This window comes from Lagenorhynchus albirostris, chromosome 11 (assembly GCF_949774975.1).
Source record: "Lagenorhynchus albirostris chromosome 11, mLagAlb1.1, whole genome shotgun sequence".
In the NCBI taxonomy this organism is placed as follows: domain Eukaryota; kingdom Metazoa; phylum Chordata; class Mammalia; order Artiodactyla; family Delphinidae; genus Lagenorhynchus; species Lagenorhynchus albirostris.
The window spans coordinates 25,398,464-25,417,562 of NC_083105.1; the positions used below are offsets into that span (position 1 = coordinate 25,398,464).

At 41.2% G+C, this 19,099-nt stretch overlaps 1 protein-coding gene across 2 annotated transcripts in view; it reads left to right on the plus strand.

Annotated features, from left to right (window-relative positions):
• Positions 1-222: 222 nt before the first annotated feature.
• NTN4 (netrin 4) overlaps positions 223-19,099 on the plus strand; it is a 105,385-nt gene continuing 86,508 nt past the window's right edge. For both annotated transcript variants that reach the window (XM_060165280.1, XM_060165281.1), the window contains exons 1-2: positions 223-617; positions 3,454-3,983. In XM_060165280.1, the coding sequence (XP_060021263.1) occupies positions 563-617; positions 3,454-3,983 (585 nt within the window). In that variant the 5' untranslated portion in view covers positions 223-562. The remainder of the gene's footprint in view (positions 618-3,453; positions 3,984-19,099) is intronic.

Here is a 19,099-nt window from a genome sequence, read left to right on the forward strand (position 1 = left end):
GGGGTGGAGGTGCGAGGGGAGGAGGGCTGGCACCGGAGCGCCGCGGTGTCGGTGCAATAAAAATGCATCCCATGGAACTGCCCATGGAGAAGGACGGGACCGAGACGCAGCAGCAAGAGGACGTGGTAAAAGCGGAGGAGGACGCCCAGGAGGCGGTGGCGGCGGCGGCGGCGGCGGCGGCGGAGGCGGCCGGGAAGTGAAAGGTCTCGCAAAGTTCAGCGGCTGCTGCGGGCGCCGAGCCCCGGGCTAGAGGCGGAGGAGCTCGCAGGACCGCTCCGCGGGGCAGCGTGGCCAGGCGGGCTATGGTGCCGGGGCTCCCGCCGCCCCCGAGGTGCCCGCGCCCCTCCAGGCCGGTGCGCGAGGGTCACCCCACCGCCCGGCGCGGCCCCAGCCCGCAGCTCCCCGCCGCCGGCGCCCACTGACCGAGCCTGGCGCCCTAGAAGGAGGAAGAAATAAAGAGCCCGGTTCCTCCCGAGGACTGCTGGCGCTTCATCCCGCGGCCGCGAGGGCTCGACTCCTTCCCGCACCTGCCCGGCCCGGGTCCTCCCGGCTCCTCCCGGCCATGGGGAGCTGCGCGCGGCTGCTGCTGCTCTGGGGCTGCTCCGCGGTGGCCGCAGGTGGGTGGTGACGCTGCCGGGCCCCCAACCCCCTTCCTTCGCCCCTTGTGTGCCCCACCTCAGAACTCGGGGGTGCAGGCGAGTGCAGGTTGAGAGCGCAGAGCTCAGCTCCCAAGGATGAAATGAGTGGCCATGTTCCGCCTCCTTTCCCCGGGTCTCAGCAGTTTAAAATACTACTGATTTTTTTTTTTTTTTTTTTGCAACTGCGATACACATGCCTTTGGATAACCCGATATCCTGGGTGCGCCCTGCCGGAGACAGCGCGACCTTGGTTTTTTTTCTCGGTTTGGACTTGTAAAAAACTGCCTTTCCATTTTGTGAGGGAACAAAGGACCAAGCTCGCCATCCCCCGGCACTTCATGGCCTGAGGAATGATGGGGAGGGGTGGCCCAGCGACCCTGGGCGCGCGTGGGCCGGGGCCGCTCTCTTGTTGAGAGCGATCGCCGTTGTCCCCGACCTCATGCTGGGTACTAGGGAGCCAGGTAGGGACACCTGGGGCGGGGTGAGTGGCCTCTCCCTGGGCAGTGGCTAGAACTCAGTGAGACCCCGGGCTGGGACGATAGGTAGTGATCGCCCCGGGTTGCACGGAGCCGGCCTGCCGCCCTTGGGGAATTGGTACCCTGGCCGAGGCTCCGCGGGAGGTCGGAGGCGGGTCTGCTTCCTGTCTCGGTAACTGGACGACCGATAGAGGCGTCGTCAGATGCGCTCTCCCTCCCACTCCCGTCCCGGCTGCCTTGGGTTGCCCTTGGCCACCCGTTCCTAGCTTGCCGTTTCTAAATTTGGGAACCCCTTTTGCTCCTCTCCCTCCTCTTGCAGGTCACCTGGTTTCCAGCTAGGCGTAAGTGCGGTTCAGGGTGTAAGGGGGAAAGAAAGTGAGGGACTCTTTGGCCACTTGGTCTCTCAAACGCATCTCGCTTGCTCCAGAAAGGGGAGTGTGGGCTGGAGGGACGGACTGGTGGAGAGAGAGCACTGGCACACTTCTCCCTTCCCTTCGGTTTCATCCACTCAGCCCCCAGAGACGCTAGCATGAAGTAAAAGCCAGGCTTGGAGTCTGCATCCCAAACGCGTCGGACTCTTAGGAGCATCCTTGCTATACTTGGATGGTCACTTCTTTAGGGATCTCTAAGTATTGTGTCCACCGATTATTTATCTGGCTCCAGTCTTTTCTGGATTTCTTCCTAGTTTGGGGTGGGGACATCTAAAATTATTCAGTACTTTTCCCAAGGAGCCGTTAAAGGTCTAAGCTTTTACTTTAATTCTTGCTACTTATGCACCCCTGCATGCTGTTATGCATGCTCCCCCAGCCACAAGGTGAACTTTAATAAACCTTTCCCTTTTCAAACCGTGTTATGGCAAAAACATGCAAGCAATCAAGAGGTTGTAAATAAATATCACAAGGCAAGTGTTTCAAGTCAAAAATACTTGTACGGGCAGTATATGATTTTCCCTGAAATGCTTTACAGGTGAGTCATAGCACACTGTGTGTTTGGGTGATCCTGGCCACAAGCAACTGTTGCCGCAGCTAATCAGAAAAGTGGCAAACAGAGTCCAGGCATAACGCACACTTGAATTTGACATTTAAAAAATATGCCTAAGGAAGCCCTTTCTTATGGTTGCAAAGAACCATAAGGCTCGTGAGGCTCGTGATAGTCAGTTGAGTGTGTGAAATGTCTCTCTTTTGGTCTAAGCTGTCATTTGGCTTCTCCAACAGTATAGTGATAACGATTCAGAGATGCTCCCTCTTAAGAAGCAGAAACGTTCAATTAGCCGGAATTTGGGGTTTGACTTCTTTTTCCTTTTTTTCCCTCTCTGTTTTAACTTTTAAAATAGATAATTTTGCTTCAGGTATTCATAATTAAAATGACAAGCCCAAATTAAGGATTATATTATGTAGTCAGGATGTTAGTAGGTGTATAATGTTTATCATTTTAAGTAATTTTGAAACATTAAAGTCTGTTGGACCTTTGTTTGGGTGGAAGCGCATGTTTCTTTAGGAAGGTGTTTTAGTTCACAGATTATGTTTAAAGGTCCTGTTAGTGGCTGCCAGACTGTAAACATTCTCCTGTTAAGCAAACAGGTAACTACTGTAGAACCTGTCATAGGTAGAAGCACTCAAGAGGCAGAGAGGGTGTCAAATAAGCTTTTCTGTCATTTGGCAGTTTAGAGGGTTTTTTCTTACTTACATTTACTTGATATTAAAAATAGATATTGCACATCTTGGCTACAGTGGTCTCTAGCTTTGTATCCCTAAATGAGATCCCATTGTATACCAATACCTCATATTGATTTTCTTAGGGAATTGGTCCTTTCATGTTTTCGTCTTAAAAATATAGTAGAATTCTACATTTCCTCCTTAATGCATTCTCATAAACATGTTAGATAATGCTAAAGACTCAAATTATATTTGAAAGACTAAATTGAGTGATCTTAAAAACATTGTTGGTTTTTGGTATTATTTATGTCATGACTTCAAAAGCAAATGAGTGTATTTCAAAAATAGAGACTGTTAGAAAGCAGTCCCATTATCTTTACCCAATGTTTCCACTTTCCTTCCTCTTGCCCTTTACCCAAACTGATCTTATTTTCTTCTATGGGAATTTTACATGAAACGGGCACGCAGGCACACACTCACACACACACATGCACATTCACACACTTGCATATGCCAATAGTATAAATGCAGAACAGTATTCATGCTCAAATTCGGTAGCATTTCCTCTTTACTGAAAGCCTTGGGGCAATATGGGGATAACTCGACTGTTGAAGATGGACTAGGTGGACAAAAGAAGTTTCCAGATGGGTTTGTCTTGAATAACATATGCTCTCCCATCCCTAGGACTGAGTGGAGTGGCTGGAGTGAGTTCCCGCTGTGAAAAAGCCTGTAACCCTCGCATGGGAAATTTGGCTTTAGGAAGAAAACTCTGGGCAGACACCACCTGTGGTCAGAACGCCACTGAACTGTACTGCTTCTATAGTGAGAACACTGATCTGACTTGTCAGCAGCCCAAATGTGACAAATGCAGTGCTGCCCAGCCTCACCTGGCTCACCTGCCAGCTGCCATGGCAGACTCATCCTTCAGGTTTCCTCGCACGTGGTGGCAGTCTGCTGAGGATGTGCACAGAGAAAAGATCCAGTTAGACCTGGAAGCTGAATTCTACTTCACTCATCTGATTATGGTGTTCAAGTCCCCTAGGCCGGCAGCCATGGTGCTGGACCGGTCCCAGGACTTTGGGAAAACATGGAAGCCTTACAAGTACTTTGCAACTAACTGCCCGGCTACATTTGGCCTGGAAGATGATGTTGTCAAGAAGGGAGCTATTTGCACTTCTAGATACTCCAATCCTTTCCCGTGCACTGGAGGAGAGGTAAGGGCACATGTTTAACTCTACACTGTAAGTAAGGTAGAAAAATGTTACCAGCCCACATTTTTTTTAAAGCATGAAGGTATACTTGTAGCAACATGAGTGAAATTAGAATTTTTCATGAGCTTTATTTGTCATAAATTATTTCTCACCCTTAGACATGGATGTGTAATCATTTTCAAGCAGGTTGCCCACTGGCTAGGTTTAAGTCAGATTTCTAAGATTTTAATATTTTTCATTTTAAGAAAGAGGAAATATACAACATTATCATTTTGCCTTAGAGGTTTAAAAGGCTACTGATTTCTTCAGTTAGCAGGACTGATTACTGTGCTTCTGAAGAGGCAAGAGTTACTGAGACAGCCTGTTCCTGGAGCCCATGCTGGTATCTTCCTGAAACTGTTAGCATAAATAGGAAGTAAATAAAAACAAAACCAAGGGAGAAAAAAATATGTTTGTCAGAAGGATACTTTTATATAACAGAGGAGTTTTACTGGTAAGATTGCAAGAGTGCATAGCAAACAAATGAAGGTAGTTTCTTTTAAGATGCAGAAACTCTTTTTGGACACACATACACAATAGTTGCAGCTTAGAGTCTGGGGTCTATCCTGGGCGCAAGACCATCTCAATATCATTCTGCAAAACAGCCTCCTTAGCTACTAGTCCAATTTCTGTATGGAATGTTTACTCTTTGTTTCATATTTCCCCTCTCCTAAGGGGGAAACATGTCTTTTTTAACTTGTACAGATGTACCTAGAAAGCCCTCCCCCACTGAGATATGTGAAAACATGGAATTTAGAGGCAATTGAGAGAAAGCAGATTAAAAGAATAAAATACCTTCAACGTGTAGATCAAGAAATATCAATGCAGGAAAAAAGAGAAGAGAGAGTATAGTATTTCTAATTCTAGTACATGACACAAACACACAGAGTAGATAAGTGGTTCTCAACAAGGAGTGATTTTGTTACCCCCCCATCACGAGGGGGACATTTTTGCTGGGGAGAGGGACACTGTTGGCATCTAGTGGATGGAGGCCAGGGATGCCACTAAGCCTCCTACAGTGGGCAAGATAGCTTCCCTCCCACTCCTGTTCCCAACAAAGAATTGTTAGCTCAAAATGTCAATAGTGTCAAAGTCGAGAAAGCCTGGACCAGGTGTTAAGCATATATCCAATGCATGTATTACAATGGCTTCAGAGACTAACATAATCATTCTTCTAGCAGTCATTTATATTACTGTTCACAGGCTTCCCAGATGATTACATTTAGTAAACATTCATTGAGCCCCTACTATGTGTGTCAGGCATTGTACTCAGTGCTGCTAATTCTGTCTTTGGTTTGGGGGACAGGGGTGCTTGCCAGGGACTTGATGGAAGGACTGGTTTGGAAACTTCTTCTCCCTCCTACCACAGACCCATATGGACTTTTGCCATGTTACCCAGCTACTTCTTCTTCTGTGGACACTCCCCAGACCAGGAACGGAGTTGCTGGCACCAGAGCCGAGCAGGATGTGGTACAAGCAGCACACAGACTATTTTCCATTCTTAGTCTTCTTTCCATTCTTCTCTAAAGTTGGCTTAATATTGTAAACCTGCATGCACCCTGTCATGATGGACATTTTTAAAGATACCAGGACAGGAAAGAGACAGATAAGTTAGACTCATTGTTTTCTTCCGTGGAGAACACTTTGTGTTGCAAACAAATGAATGGCTTGAACTCTCAAATTGCTTTGGAATTGATCCACAGGCTCCTATCAGTTGCCTGCATCTCAGTGCTACTGGGCCATGTGTACCTATGAAGTAGCAAAAATAGAGTTTCAGTAACCAGATGGCAGGCATGCTTGCTTAGCAAATATCATATTGAATGTATTACAATGGCCCAGCAATTACTTAGAGATGACTAAAGGAACATTTATTTAACCTGTAGCAGAGCAAAATCTTGTCTTCTTTAAAGCCAAACTACTTATTGTCATCAACGCTTACATCAAATTTCAAGCAGAGACTAAAATTTACGTTAGATAGATCTTTCAATGTGCAGTCACCTTTTATATCCAGTTAAAAAAATTTTTTTTACTGTAGTTGTTATTTCAGCAGACATATTTCAACGGCAAGAAAAACATCAAGGGCCACCTAGTTCTCTCTAGAGCATTATTTGCAAGTGTACATTAAACTATCATAGAATTTCTTCCCTTCAGAGACAGGTTTGAGAATGAATCTTTCCCTCCTGAGTTAGAGAGTAGAAGAGAGTCTTCCTCAAAGGTAAGGACCAGAGGAAGCCCCCTAGGAAATGATTATTATCTACCTCTCGCATGTTGCTTTGGAATATAAATTAGTGCTGAGCTACAAATTAATTTTTCAGTACAACCCTGTATCCTCAATCACTCTCTTTGAAAACTGAGTGATCAGAAAAATAAGCCAATTAATCTAGCATCAAATAAGTAGTCTCAAATTTCATTTACTCCTTATTTATAATACTATAGACCTGTATCTTCCTCCATTCTATATAAGACTTCTCAGGCTTTCTCTAGGTATTATCCTACTACTCAGACTAACATAAATATATCCCAGACTTAATGTGTTTCCATTATTCATTCTAAAATATTTCTTTGGGCTTTTAGGGCCCTAGAGAGTCCTGTAGTTTCATGTCTAAGAAATCAGATATGCCCATCTTCAGAGTGGAAGGCACCAGTCATCTGAAAAAGGACTTTAAAAATATAGGCCCGAAAAATCCACCCAGAAGAATACTTTTTAAATCCAAGAATAATTTTTAAATTTAAATACTTTTTAAATCCAAGTCAAATCTACTACACAGAAACTTTCTAAACTGGTCAGCAGTTTCAAAGAATAGGATATGGTTATCCTAAAATGTGTCTCCTTTACAGGAGAGGAGATAGGCTCAGAGGTAGGGCGATTTGCCCAACGACATACAGTTAGTTAGTTATGTGGCAGCGCTAGGACTAAATCACAAGTCTTCTGACTTTAAGTGTAGTATTTGTTTCATAAAACCATGTTCTCTCTCCATTACCTCTAAGAATTGCTAGCAAAGAGCTATCTGCCTTTCTCCTCGCTCACTCTCTCACATTTGCTATTCATTTGGATGTGACATGAAGGTGAAAAAGAATTTGCCAGATGGCTTTCTCCTGAGCAGGAATGTCCTCTGAGATGTCAGTGGTGTTCTGGGAATGAAAGTTTCCATGGCCAAACCAGATTGGGAAACACTGACTGGGTTTAACAAAATTAGACATTTATAAGTATATAAATATTCTCATTATGTGTCCTCTGTCTCCAAGTGGGAAGTATAGGATGGGACATCCCCAAACTTATTTGCCCATGCAACCCTCTTTTTGCAGAACTCCGATGACTATCTTTCAGAACTCTAGAGATCCTCAGAGCACAACTTGGGAAATGCTGGGGTGGAGGTATTAAGTGCTCCCAAAATCCTGGTAAAAGGCACAGATGGGGAAGGTGTTGTTCAAGGGGTACGAAGTTTCAGTTATGCAAGATGAACAAGTTCTGGAGATCTAATGTACAACAGTATGACTATAGTTAACAATACTTTATTGTGTACTTGAAATTGTTAGGAGGGTGGATCTGGAGTATTCTCACCACACATACCGAAAAGTGGTGACTATCTGAGGTGATGGAAATGTTAACCTGAAAGTGGTGATTATTTCACAATATTTATGTATATCAAATCATCAAATTGTACACCTTAAATACATGCAATTCTTAATTTTCAAATATACCTCCATTTTATTTTTAAAAAAGGCACAGGCAGATGTGGTGCTTGGCATGGTACTGGGAATGGGGGTGGGGAAGGGGGAGATAGAGAACAAATAACTAAGTAAAATATACAGTATGCCAGAGTGTGATAGGTAGTAAGGAGAATATAAAACAGGGTAGGGGATAGGGAATGCTGGCAGGGGAGGGCTTGCTGTTTCTAAAACAGGTTGAAGGATTTGTGTTTGATGGAACAGACAGTGACAAGAACTCTGAGTTCCTGGCAAGTTTTCTTGAGTGAACAAAATCTGTACTTAAGGGTCCCATTCTTTCAACCTGTTGATATGGAAAAATGAAGTTGTGTATTAAAATGACAAACATTGGTAAAAATCCCTCTTGCTAGTGTTTCTTAAAATGAGAGCATTTGAAAAGGAACCTGAATGTCATTGATGGAAAAGCACATGACTGATGAGTAATCTGAAGCCTGAAGAGAGTTAAGTGACTTGTCTACAATTACTCAGCTGAAATTCGTACTTCCTGACTTCTAGCCCAGTGCTGTTTCCATTATCCTAGTTTGAAATTCCTTTGTACCAAGCTGTGTAGTGTGAAAGATACAAAAACTATATACATTCCTTTCCTTCGTAATCCTTACAGTCCAGTGGGTGAGAGATTACATGTGATAATTTATGGACTGATTGATTAAATAATGAGGTAGTGCATGATTAATTCCCCAAGTATGTTGTGAAAATAATGTGCTTTGCAAGATCTGAGTATCTATTTGTCTCTTTAGGCCATTGAAAAGGAGTATATTTCAATACCTTGTGATACCTTGTGATAAAGTCAATATGGCACAAATGTGCAGAAAATGATAAATTAATCAGGTTTTTACAGGTATTTATATGTATAATGTCCTAGACAATATTTAGGATTTTTAAACTGAAAAGATAAAACGAAGTAATACATGAGTAGAAATGCTTTCTAAACACTACTCTTTGGTTAGCTACTTGTTTTCTTCAGTCATTGAAATGCGCTCATGCCTCTTTTTTCAGCAGCATCAGTCATGAGTCATAGTGGCAGCTCTTATCTACTGAAGCTTTCCCATCTGCCAGGCATTCTGTAGAGTCCTCTGCATGCCTTATTTTCACAAGAACCCTGTTAGTTGGGTACAAGTATTGACCCCATTTTACAGACAAAGTACCTGAGACTTAGTGAGTCAGAGTAACTTGGTTAGAGTAAGTAAGTAATGAGCTAACCTGTGCCAGAGCTGGGATGATTAGCTTGCTTTAAAATTATTTATATGATTAGGTTTTGTTATAACTCCAAAATTAAAAACAAAACAAAACTAAAACTAAATTGCTCTGGTAATTATGAAACTGTAAAACTTACAGTTTAATTGATAATTTGTAATATGGGTTTGTGAACTTTGCATAATAAAGTTAATTTTTTTTACATTAGATAGAAAAATAACCAGTAAAGATTCTTTGCACTTAATGTTACCCAAGATCATTTAAAATAAACTATATGGGAATGAGTATTACAGTTCTTCAGTACCATTTAGCATACTTTTTATTTGATTGATTTGTTTGTTGGGTGGAAGGGAAATACTTTTTATCTAGTTGGTAACCGCTTTAAGTAATTCTTCTAAGTTATTAATGTTATGCTTTGAAGCATATTCTCAGCTACAATTTTGTTGAACTTTTTTGAAAATAAAATGTTGTATATATTTGTTTAGAGTGTTTCAATTATCCACACCCTGGGGCTACTCCCTTCCTGTAGGGGTGAGGCTAGAGACTTACAACAGCACATTTTAAAAAATGGCTTTAGTTTAAGGAAAACCCACAGGATGGTTATCAAATAAAATTATTCAAAGGAGCTACATTAAAAATTCGAACAAACCCAGAAATTAAATCAATAAACTTTGACTTATTGATTTCAATGGGTGAATACCCCCCCACCAAATACCTTCTTTCTAGCTATTAAAAAAATCTGTTTAGCATCTGCTTGCTTCGTATTTGTTCTACTTGATGGTTTAACTTTGCCAGTATTTGGTTGTAATTTTCTGGAAACTTTGAGAGATCAGATTGCAAAATGCTGCGTTAGTAACTGATGATTCATATTGAAAAATTAAGGCCAGACAATGAGGAACAGACACCTGGAGGTCAGGCATATCTGGGCATACAAGGTAACTTCCTACCAAGGAGCGGAGAACATAAACCAGGCTGGGAGTATTAGAGGTTGGGGGCTCTGGAAGATGAGGAAAATGAATCATGCCAGAGAATATGGAAGTTGTTGCTTCTGATCAGTAATCAGAATTGTCTGAAAAGTCACTGAACGTAATGTCTCTCTGGTCTGCACTCCCATGCACCCTGGTCACTCACATGTAACTATAATATCATGTCCCCCGTCTCTTCTATTCCTACAGTGGTCACTTCGTGAGGAACTTTGTCTCCTCTCTCCTTGTATTCACTCTGTGGCTCCCAGGCCCCCAACCTCTGAACCTAGCACAGATCCCCACAGGGCATGAATGTCCAGAGTACATGTGGAGAATACTTCAGGACAGCGAGGGGGCTGGTGCTGAACTGAATTATAGGAAAATAACTGTAAAATGATAATACTGTTGACTAATTGTGTTGGATGTTACACGACTCCTAAGTATCCTTTCAAACTAGTCATGATTCGTTCATTCTTCTTACAAATATTTATATAGTGTCTCCTATGTGCCAACTATTTTAGGAGTTGCGGACACACAGCAAAAAGTCAAAAACTGCTGCCCCTGAGATTACATTCTAAATGTAAGGTGCTAAACAAGTTAAGTAAGTAAAATATATGGAATGTTAGATAGTATCAATAATCAGTGTAAATTAAGAAAGAAAAAAAAAAAGCAGGGAAGGGGGCTAGGAAGTAGGAAGGGGGTTTTAAATGTTTAGACAGAGCTCCCAGGGAAAGCCTCACTGTGACTTTTAAATTAGGAACTGAAGGGAAGCAGAAATGAGTCATGGGCATGTCTAGGGGAAGAGCAAAGGCCCTGAGGAAGTCTGCCTCCTACTGATAGGACTGTGAAGAGGCTGGTGCTGAAGCAGAGGGGTTGAGGTGTAGTATAACAGGTGAGGTCAGAGGTCAGAGGGATAACGGGGAGGTGTGGGAGATTATGTGGAGTCTGATAAACAGGTGCCCAGGATGGCCCAAATTTACACCTAGATCACTTAAATCCTGTTCATTATTTGTAGCATCCCCTTTCACTCTCAAAGAGATCCCAGTTTGGACAATAAGTTATTATAGTCATTGAGTTTTACTCTGAATGATACTGGAAGCCAGTGGAGTCTTGAGCAGAGGGGCAATATGATCAATTTATTTTTAATAGGATTTCTCTGGTTTGTGTGTTAAGGAAAGACCAAAGGGGGAAGCAGGGAGACCAGCTAGAACGCTGTTGCAGTAATTCAGGCTAGATCTGATGGTGCCTGGACAGAAAGTAGCAGTGGAAATGGTAAAAAGCTGTTGAGTTCTGGATCGGTTTTATGGATAAAAGCCAACAGCATTTGCTGACAGGTTGGATGCAGGGTATGAGAGAAAGAGAGAAGTAAGCATGTTTTTAGCCTGAGCACCTGGAAGAATGGGATGGCCAATTACTGAGATGAAGAAGACTCTAGAGGGGACAGATTTGGAGAGGAATGCCAGGAGCTTATATGTGGACACGTTAGGTATGAGTTGCCTGTGAGACATCCAAGTGGAAATACCGAGTAGGCAGTTGGATCTGTGAGTTTAAAGTTCAGAGGAGGGTTCTGGACTAAATATATAAACTTGGGAGTCATCAGTGCAGAGATGATGTTTAAAGCCATGAAACTGGATGAGATCATCAAGGGAATGGGTGTGGATAGAAAAGAGGAAAGTCCAAGAACTGAGCCCAGGAGAGGATCAAAGTTAGTCCACTGACGCTGCCATTACCATAAACGCTTGGAACTGCCCAGGCTTATACAAGAACCAGTCTTACCAATCTGCGGGTTGGTAATTAAATGGTTGTTTAATTAAGCAACAACATGAATTCGAATAACATTGACTTGCTACAGTCGAAACAGAGGGTACAAATCTAAAATGAAAAGTCAGAGGGAAGGCATGAGAACTGCAACTTTAGGTTTTCAAAAGATGAACCGAAACAAATGAGGAGAAGGGAAAGCACTGAGCAGGTAATGAATGATGATAGAAAAGGGAGAGGGAACAGTATTGAAGGAGAATGATAACCCTTGAAAATATCATGCTGAAAGAGAAATGTTGATTTTAGGTGCTTTCAGATTTTAAGGGCCTCACATTCCATTTTATCTTGACTCATCCAACTTTTAATCTTTTTTTGACCCACAATTCCAGCTATAGGAGCAATTTTTTGGGATGATTTTTTTTAAAAGGCATTTTTTAAATGCCCCTGAGCTATTACAGTATTGGAAATGAAATTAAAATATAGCATTGTACACATTTTTTCTGCTTAGTGGGTTGTGAAATTTAATTTTCAAAATGTGACGGAGAACATCTACCTAAGGCAAGGGTGCTGTGCAGTTAATCCCGTTTATGTAGAAGTATTTACATTTTCACAATCTTGAAAAATATTAATGTTTTCATTAATGCTTATGTATTAATGTTTAGTTGTTCTATTAAGGAGGAGAAGAGAAAAGCATCATTTAGAGATCACAGTATAATATGCCAGTTTCTATTATGTTGGGCATTTTGTACACATCTCACTTTATCTCTAAGAAACAAGCTCTTTTCCTGGATAGTTTGTCTTGTTAACAAACAAACAAAAACAAAACACCAACCCTCTTCCTATGTCCTATTTCACTCGTCTTCCTAACTTTCCTGTAACTGACAGGAGCAGAAGTCTTTCAAGGCATCAGCTATGTTTGCCGATGTTACTTTACACTTCATAATCACAGTTCCTAAAACAAAACAAAAAAAGTATGAAAAACATTCAAATGCCTTCTGCGTGACATCATCTGTGCTAACACTCTGCCTTTCGGCAGCTACTGAAAAAGGTTTCAGTGTTTTCAAATTAAATCAAAGAGAGAAAATGTAATCACTCCCTTATACTGTTTAATCTCCATTAAGAATTTGTGTTTCTTTTTATTTCAGCCAACCTGACCTTGCTGAGGTCTTTGAGGCTTTCCATCAGTTCCTTTTGTAATTGATGCCTACATTTTTCTCATATCCTGTGTCCCAATGAATAACCCTCTGACTCCACTCCCACCTCCAAATAAAAAGCAAAAGTAAATGGAGGCCACATCAACCACTTCTCTGTCAGAAGAACTAGGCACCTCACTCTCCAACAACCCATGTTCACCATCCCAACACACCCAAAGGGGGAGGACACTACACTCAGCCTGTTGTAACAGTAGCTCTCTCTCTGATGATTACCAGAGTTCAGAAGAACATAGGCCCACTGGGGAATCCTTTCTGGGGTAGGGGACGTAGTGAAGAGGTATAGTTTGCAACAACAGAAAGGTAATCGTCAACTCCTGCCCACATGCTCTATCAATCCTCTTTGTTACTTTTGGCCATTTTTCTTTCTAATTTTTATTTCTTCTCTTTAACAATTTAGTTAGGTCACATTAGACCACTTCTTTTATCTCTTCTTTGGCCCCCAAATATCTATTTGTCTGCAAAAATGGACATGATACCTAGCCTGCTCCCATGATTTTCTCTCTGGAATCTTCTGTCAGTTCTCTCAACTCCATTGCCCCCTTGTCTGTCCATCACATCCCCATTCTAGATCAATTCTACTGTTCGCCTTCTCGCTCCTTCAGCTAAATAGCTGAACTCTAATGGGAAAAATAATAACACAATTGTGCTGAGAGATACCTCTACAGATTTATGTTTTCCAGCCTGAATTTGGCCCTCAAACTTCCCTGGAAATCCTTTTTCCGTCAGCTCCCTTTCATTCCTGCAATGACTCTTTCAAAGTGTCTTCTCCTCTCCCTAAAACCCCTTCTCACACCCATTGCTTGCTCTCAGCCAGAGTTTGCCTCTTACCTCACTGAGAAAATAAAGACCTAAACAAACAGCATCACTGTCTAACCCAGAAAGACCCATCAAGGCGAAAACTGAGATTCATTCTCGATTCTTTTCTCTCCTTCACCCAGCCTCAGCCAGTCCCCAGGGCCTGTCCCATTCTGCTACTGCAGTGTCTCTTGAGTACGTATGCTTCTCTCCATCCCCACAGCTACAAATGGTGGTGCAAATCATTTCTATGTATTATTGCAATGTTCTCCTGAAGGTTCTCTCTACTCTGTCTTGCTTGCTCCCCAATCTGTTCTCTGTACCACACTCTGAAGGATCTTTATGAAATCTAAAATGTCACTTCTCTGCTTAAAACCCTTCACTGACTCTCCAGTTTCCTCATAACGTAGTCCACGTTGTTTAATGGGGCACGCTAGGTCCTTTCTAATACCTGCTGCCTCAGCCTCTTCACTGCCGCTATGCCCCAGCCTCCAGCTCTATCTATTGAACCATCGTATTACCCCAAGGTGCCATGCTCTTTCTTATCCGCTGACCCTTGCACACATGCTTTCTTTTCCTGAGATGCTCCTCTCCCCAAGTCCTACCTCTCATCCACTTAGCCAAGTTGTCACTCAGGTATTTTTGGATGGATGGATGAAAGGATAGATAATTGCTATTGATCCTTAAGGACTTTCCTTAAACTTCACCTCTTTCCAAAATCCTGGGTTAGGTGCACTATGTATGTGCCTTACACCTGTGCATCCTTATCACACGCTCACCTCTGTCATGGCGTTTATCGCATTGTTCTGTGAGCTCCTTAAGGCAGTCCAGACCACACTTTGAGAAACGCTAGACTTGCATCTAACATGTTGCCTGCTAAATAGCTGTTTATCAAATATATGAACTCTGAGGCATTCTTATTGTTAAGATTATCTATAATAACTATTTGTTACCTTTTGTTGTTCATCTTTATGGCAGAGCACCTGGTCTGCAGGCACACTAAACAGTCTGTTTGAGAGATGACTTGCTAAATGTCTGTTAAGTTAGCCATTTAGGATGACAGATCCTAAGGCAGATAGTTAGTTAGTACAATTTCTCAACAAGAACAATGTCGTAGCCTCCATCCCTTTGCAAACCCAAACCATAGGCTCTATTTCTAATCTGCAAAGGCCTGGTACAAAGGGTTGCAGTTTAGATGGAAAGGTACAAATCTATCAACACCTGTTGGAAAACAGCAGAAGGTGCATGTAAAGGTTAACTGGGGGATTTTGTTTAGTTTTTCATTGAAATCATTGGAAATGATTGAATAGAGGGCCTCATGCTTCTGCTCCTGCAGTGCTTCCAGCTGGGCTTCTTTTCACAATGCTGTGTTGGGTGCAAAGGTGGGGTTTTTTTGTGATTCTGGAAAACAATCACCTTATGACATGGCCTCTGGACAAACCTGTGCAGCTATCTGGTTCACTCAGATAAACTGCCAAAGTTGTTACTCCCTATCCCTAAGAAATATTATTTCAAGTAAGCCAAACCCCACTCACCTGCATTTCTAGAGCTGGGAGGAGAAACTAGCTTTGAAGAAAGAGGTTTAAATATTCTTTTTTTGAAAAATCGAACCAAAAAAACTTAAAAATATAGAACTTGTAAGTTATGTCTCTTTCTTATTATCTGAACATCACTGTAGTATATTCCTGCCTTCAGGGAGCTCACAGTCTGATCGGGACTTTTAAATTGCTGTCTCTTAAAGTATAAAAAAATAATTGAAAGGTGGAGAAGGAAATTCCATGGAAAAGTGCACATGTGTGAAGAAGGTCAATGCTCAGAATGGTTGGAGAGTATGGAATGGTGGGGAATGGAGAAGAGAGAGGGATGAGGGAAGATGAGGCTAACCCTGAAGGCTCAGTGCAGATTATACAGGATCTAGTGTGCAAAGTATTTTGGACTTGATCCTGTGGGTAGTGGAGATCAATCAGTAGCTCTGGGTAAGGATAACATAATCAGAACTGTTTAAGAAAGACAACTCAGGGAACGTTGTGAAAGATTCTTGAGCAAAACTTATGAGATTAAACTTAATAGTGATAAATTCCTCTTTTCAAAAATCAGCTGTAATACCACCAAAGAGGTGTGACTTATCAGCCATTCATGTGAAAAAGACCTGAGGGTTTCGTTTGACTGTAATCTCAATGTGAGTCAACAATACATCACGACTGCCAAAAAAGCTAATGCAGTCTTAGGCTGCATTAATAGAAAAATAATGCTCCAAACAAAAAGAGAATAGTCCTTTTGTTGTGTTCTCTAGTCAAAGCACAGCTAGAATATTATGTTCAGGTCAAGATATTCCTATTTAGAGAAAGCTGAGCAGAATTGGTGAGATCAATTAGAAACCTCATTATATCATGAACAATTAACTTGGGATATTTCGCCTGTGAGAGAGGATTTATGGATGTTCAGGAATTGCTAGCATTCTTCAGATGTTTGAAGAGGGATTAAATGGACTCTGATGCTTTCAGAAAGCAAGAGTTTGACCAAAGAAAGACTTTTTAAAAAAACGGATGTATCCAAAAGACAAAGTGAGATCCATTGAGTTTCTCATCCCATGAAATGTTTCAGCTAAGGCTGAGTGAGCCTCTATGAGAGATGTTACAGAAAGGATTTGTGTACAGATTTGAAGATTTGTCTCAGGACCCCTTAATGTCTCATCCACCTCTGAATACATGGGTTATGCCATAGAGTGAGTAAATGACAAGAAAATTCTTTACATCCAAACTACTCCAATAGCAGGGGTCTTGGGCTGGATACTGCTTAGCTAGTCACATCAGTCTTCCTGCTAGCTAGGCAGGAGCCCTCAATTTTGGTGTAATCTTTTTGGGGAGATCTCATTTCTTGCAAGGTGAATGGGTCCTTCTTCTTAACCACTGAACATAAGGAAGTCACTTAACTGCTAAAGAAAAGGGTGTCAGCAGAAAAAGAAATGAGTCCCTACTCTCTCTGAGTCTCTATTTTGTATGTATAGATGATATTTTATCTATAGCTTGTATTTCTAATGCAGTGTGATAGCATAAGTGTAGGAGTTGGAGGCCCATATCAGGTCCATCACCAGGTTCTGGTGGTTCTATCTCTAATTGGTTCTCACCTCCACTGTTACCACTTTAATTCAAGTTCCACATCTCACACCCAATCCTCTCAAGTAGCTTCAATGGCTCTCTTTAATTTAGGGGTCTTAGACTCTTCATTTGTAAATTGAATCAATGTGAGAAAGGACAAAATAAGGCACATATAAATGTGTTTTATAAATGGCTAAGTGCTCTATAAATGCTAATTATTATTAACAATAATATAGTTCAATTACGTTATTAGTGAAGTGCACTTTTAGGTCACTTCATCCAGTCAATCAGCAAATATTTGGATGCCCACTATGTGTCTAGCACTATCTCAGGTTCTGGGGATACAGTAGTAAACAAAAATAGACATAAAATGCATTCTAAAGGCCAGGCAACTGACTTACAAATAAATTTTTAGAACACAAACCACTTGTAAGTTAGGGACATCCTGTACTAACATTGGTTAACTGTCAATGTTTTTCAAGAGCATCAAGGGTCTACATTTTTGCTTAGTGCTTTTGGACAGCTATTTAATTAGAGAACACATCAGTCTTGGTCATTTCATAGTAGAGTGAATATAAAGAATTATATACTTTTTTTATTAAAGCAGTAGCCCAGTCATCTTCACAAACAGGCAAAAATAGACTAGAAGGAGTTAGATTTAGAGAAAAATGAACAAATCCGATGTACAAAGAACAATTCATGTCTCTTCATTCCATATTTAGTTCTACATATCTATTGTGACTCTACAAATTCTTTTAAAACTATATTATGAATGTCAAGTACAAGATAAAGAACTAAGTTTTAAAAGATATTTTTAGATGGCAAAGTTATGTTAAGAGATAAGTATGAGCTTAAAGTAAAACTTCTTATCAAAACTGAAAAAAAATGTATCCACCTACACCTTGTTGGTATTTTGGACTCCAAGGAGGAATCTCCAAGTGATCCCAGTAAGAGGTTGCTCTGTAGGGAACTCAGAGTGAGTGAGCAAAGTTCAGTTCCTGACCCTGGTCTGGATTCCCTATTTGGACTTGTCTTTATTCTTTTGTTAAGAATAGATACTCTTCATGACTTTGTATGGTAGGTTTGTTGTTAAAATAAATGGTCTTTTAAAACAATATGCTTGAAAAAGTCTCTCTTGAAGTCCTGTTCAAGTTAGTCAGGGAGTTATAACATGTTTAAAAGATTATCAGTTTGAAATACTGTAACCAGAACAGGTGGGAAACACCTGTTTTCCAAGAACTTTATAAAATATGCACCAGGCGCACGTGGAAATTCATGGGCCAAGAGTTCAGTGATGTATTATTGCTGTTCCTTTTTAGTTCTGCTTTTTAAAAAGCCCAGTTGAGAAAGCATTTAGCTACTTCTGGACGTTCTAGCAGGTGCCGTAAGTGTAACCAGAAGGCTATGTTACTTGTGGAGCTGGCCGCTGGTACTTTCATCCTCAGAGGCCATTTTAATCTCCTGGTCAGTTTCAACCAGTCACCTTCATCCCTTCAGCTGCTTATGGAGACAGGGGGAACCAATTCTGTTCATATGTACCTACTGAATATTTAGACTGCTCTGGCCACCCCCAACTCCGCTTCGTTACGTCAGCCTTACCTGCCAGTTTGCCTGTCAGTTTAGTTGGTGTGTAACCAGAAATATTATTTTCTCATGAACTAAATAATACAATGACAGATACTATGGAAATATGCAGATAATGTTACGACATTCTATTCACATATAGAAGTGACTCTTCCCTTCCCTACCTCCCAAAATAATGACACTGGAATGGCAATCTTGCCTCCCTGTTTTACCGTGATTGTAGGTGCATGCTCAGTAGGCTACATAAATAATGTTCTCATGGCGAATTCATTTTTTTTTTTACTTTCATACCACTGTCCCTACTCATCAACTCCATTTCTTCCCAAATAGCTGTATTGAAATACTATAGGTGTTTTAAAATCTGAATATTCCTTAGGTTACAGAAAAACCTTTGAAATGCATTTGGATTGAAAAAGAATTGGGAAAAAATGTTCAGGAGTAGAGTTTAGAATTTGTTTGACATCTTAGAGGGGGAAATGTGAGGAAAATAGTGTCATTGGTTGCTTACATATATAAATAAAACAGAGGTCATTTGCTACCTAGCCAGAGTGGTAAATGGTCTAAAAACTACATGATATGAGACACTGTAGATATTTTACCTGGAAAATGAAAGTGAAGTTGGTGGCTGCCGTTAAATGTTTGAAGGACTTGCTTGTTGAAAGTAAAATAGACTTATTTTGTGTAGCTTCAAGATCAGTATTAGAAGTTACAGAGGACAGATCTAGCTTAACACAGAGGAACTT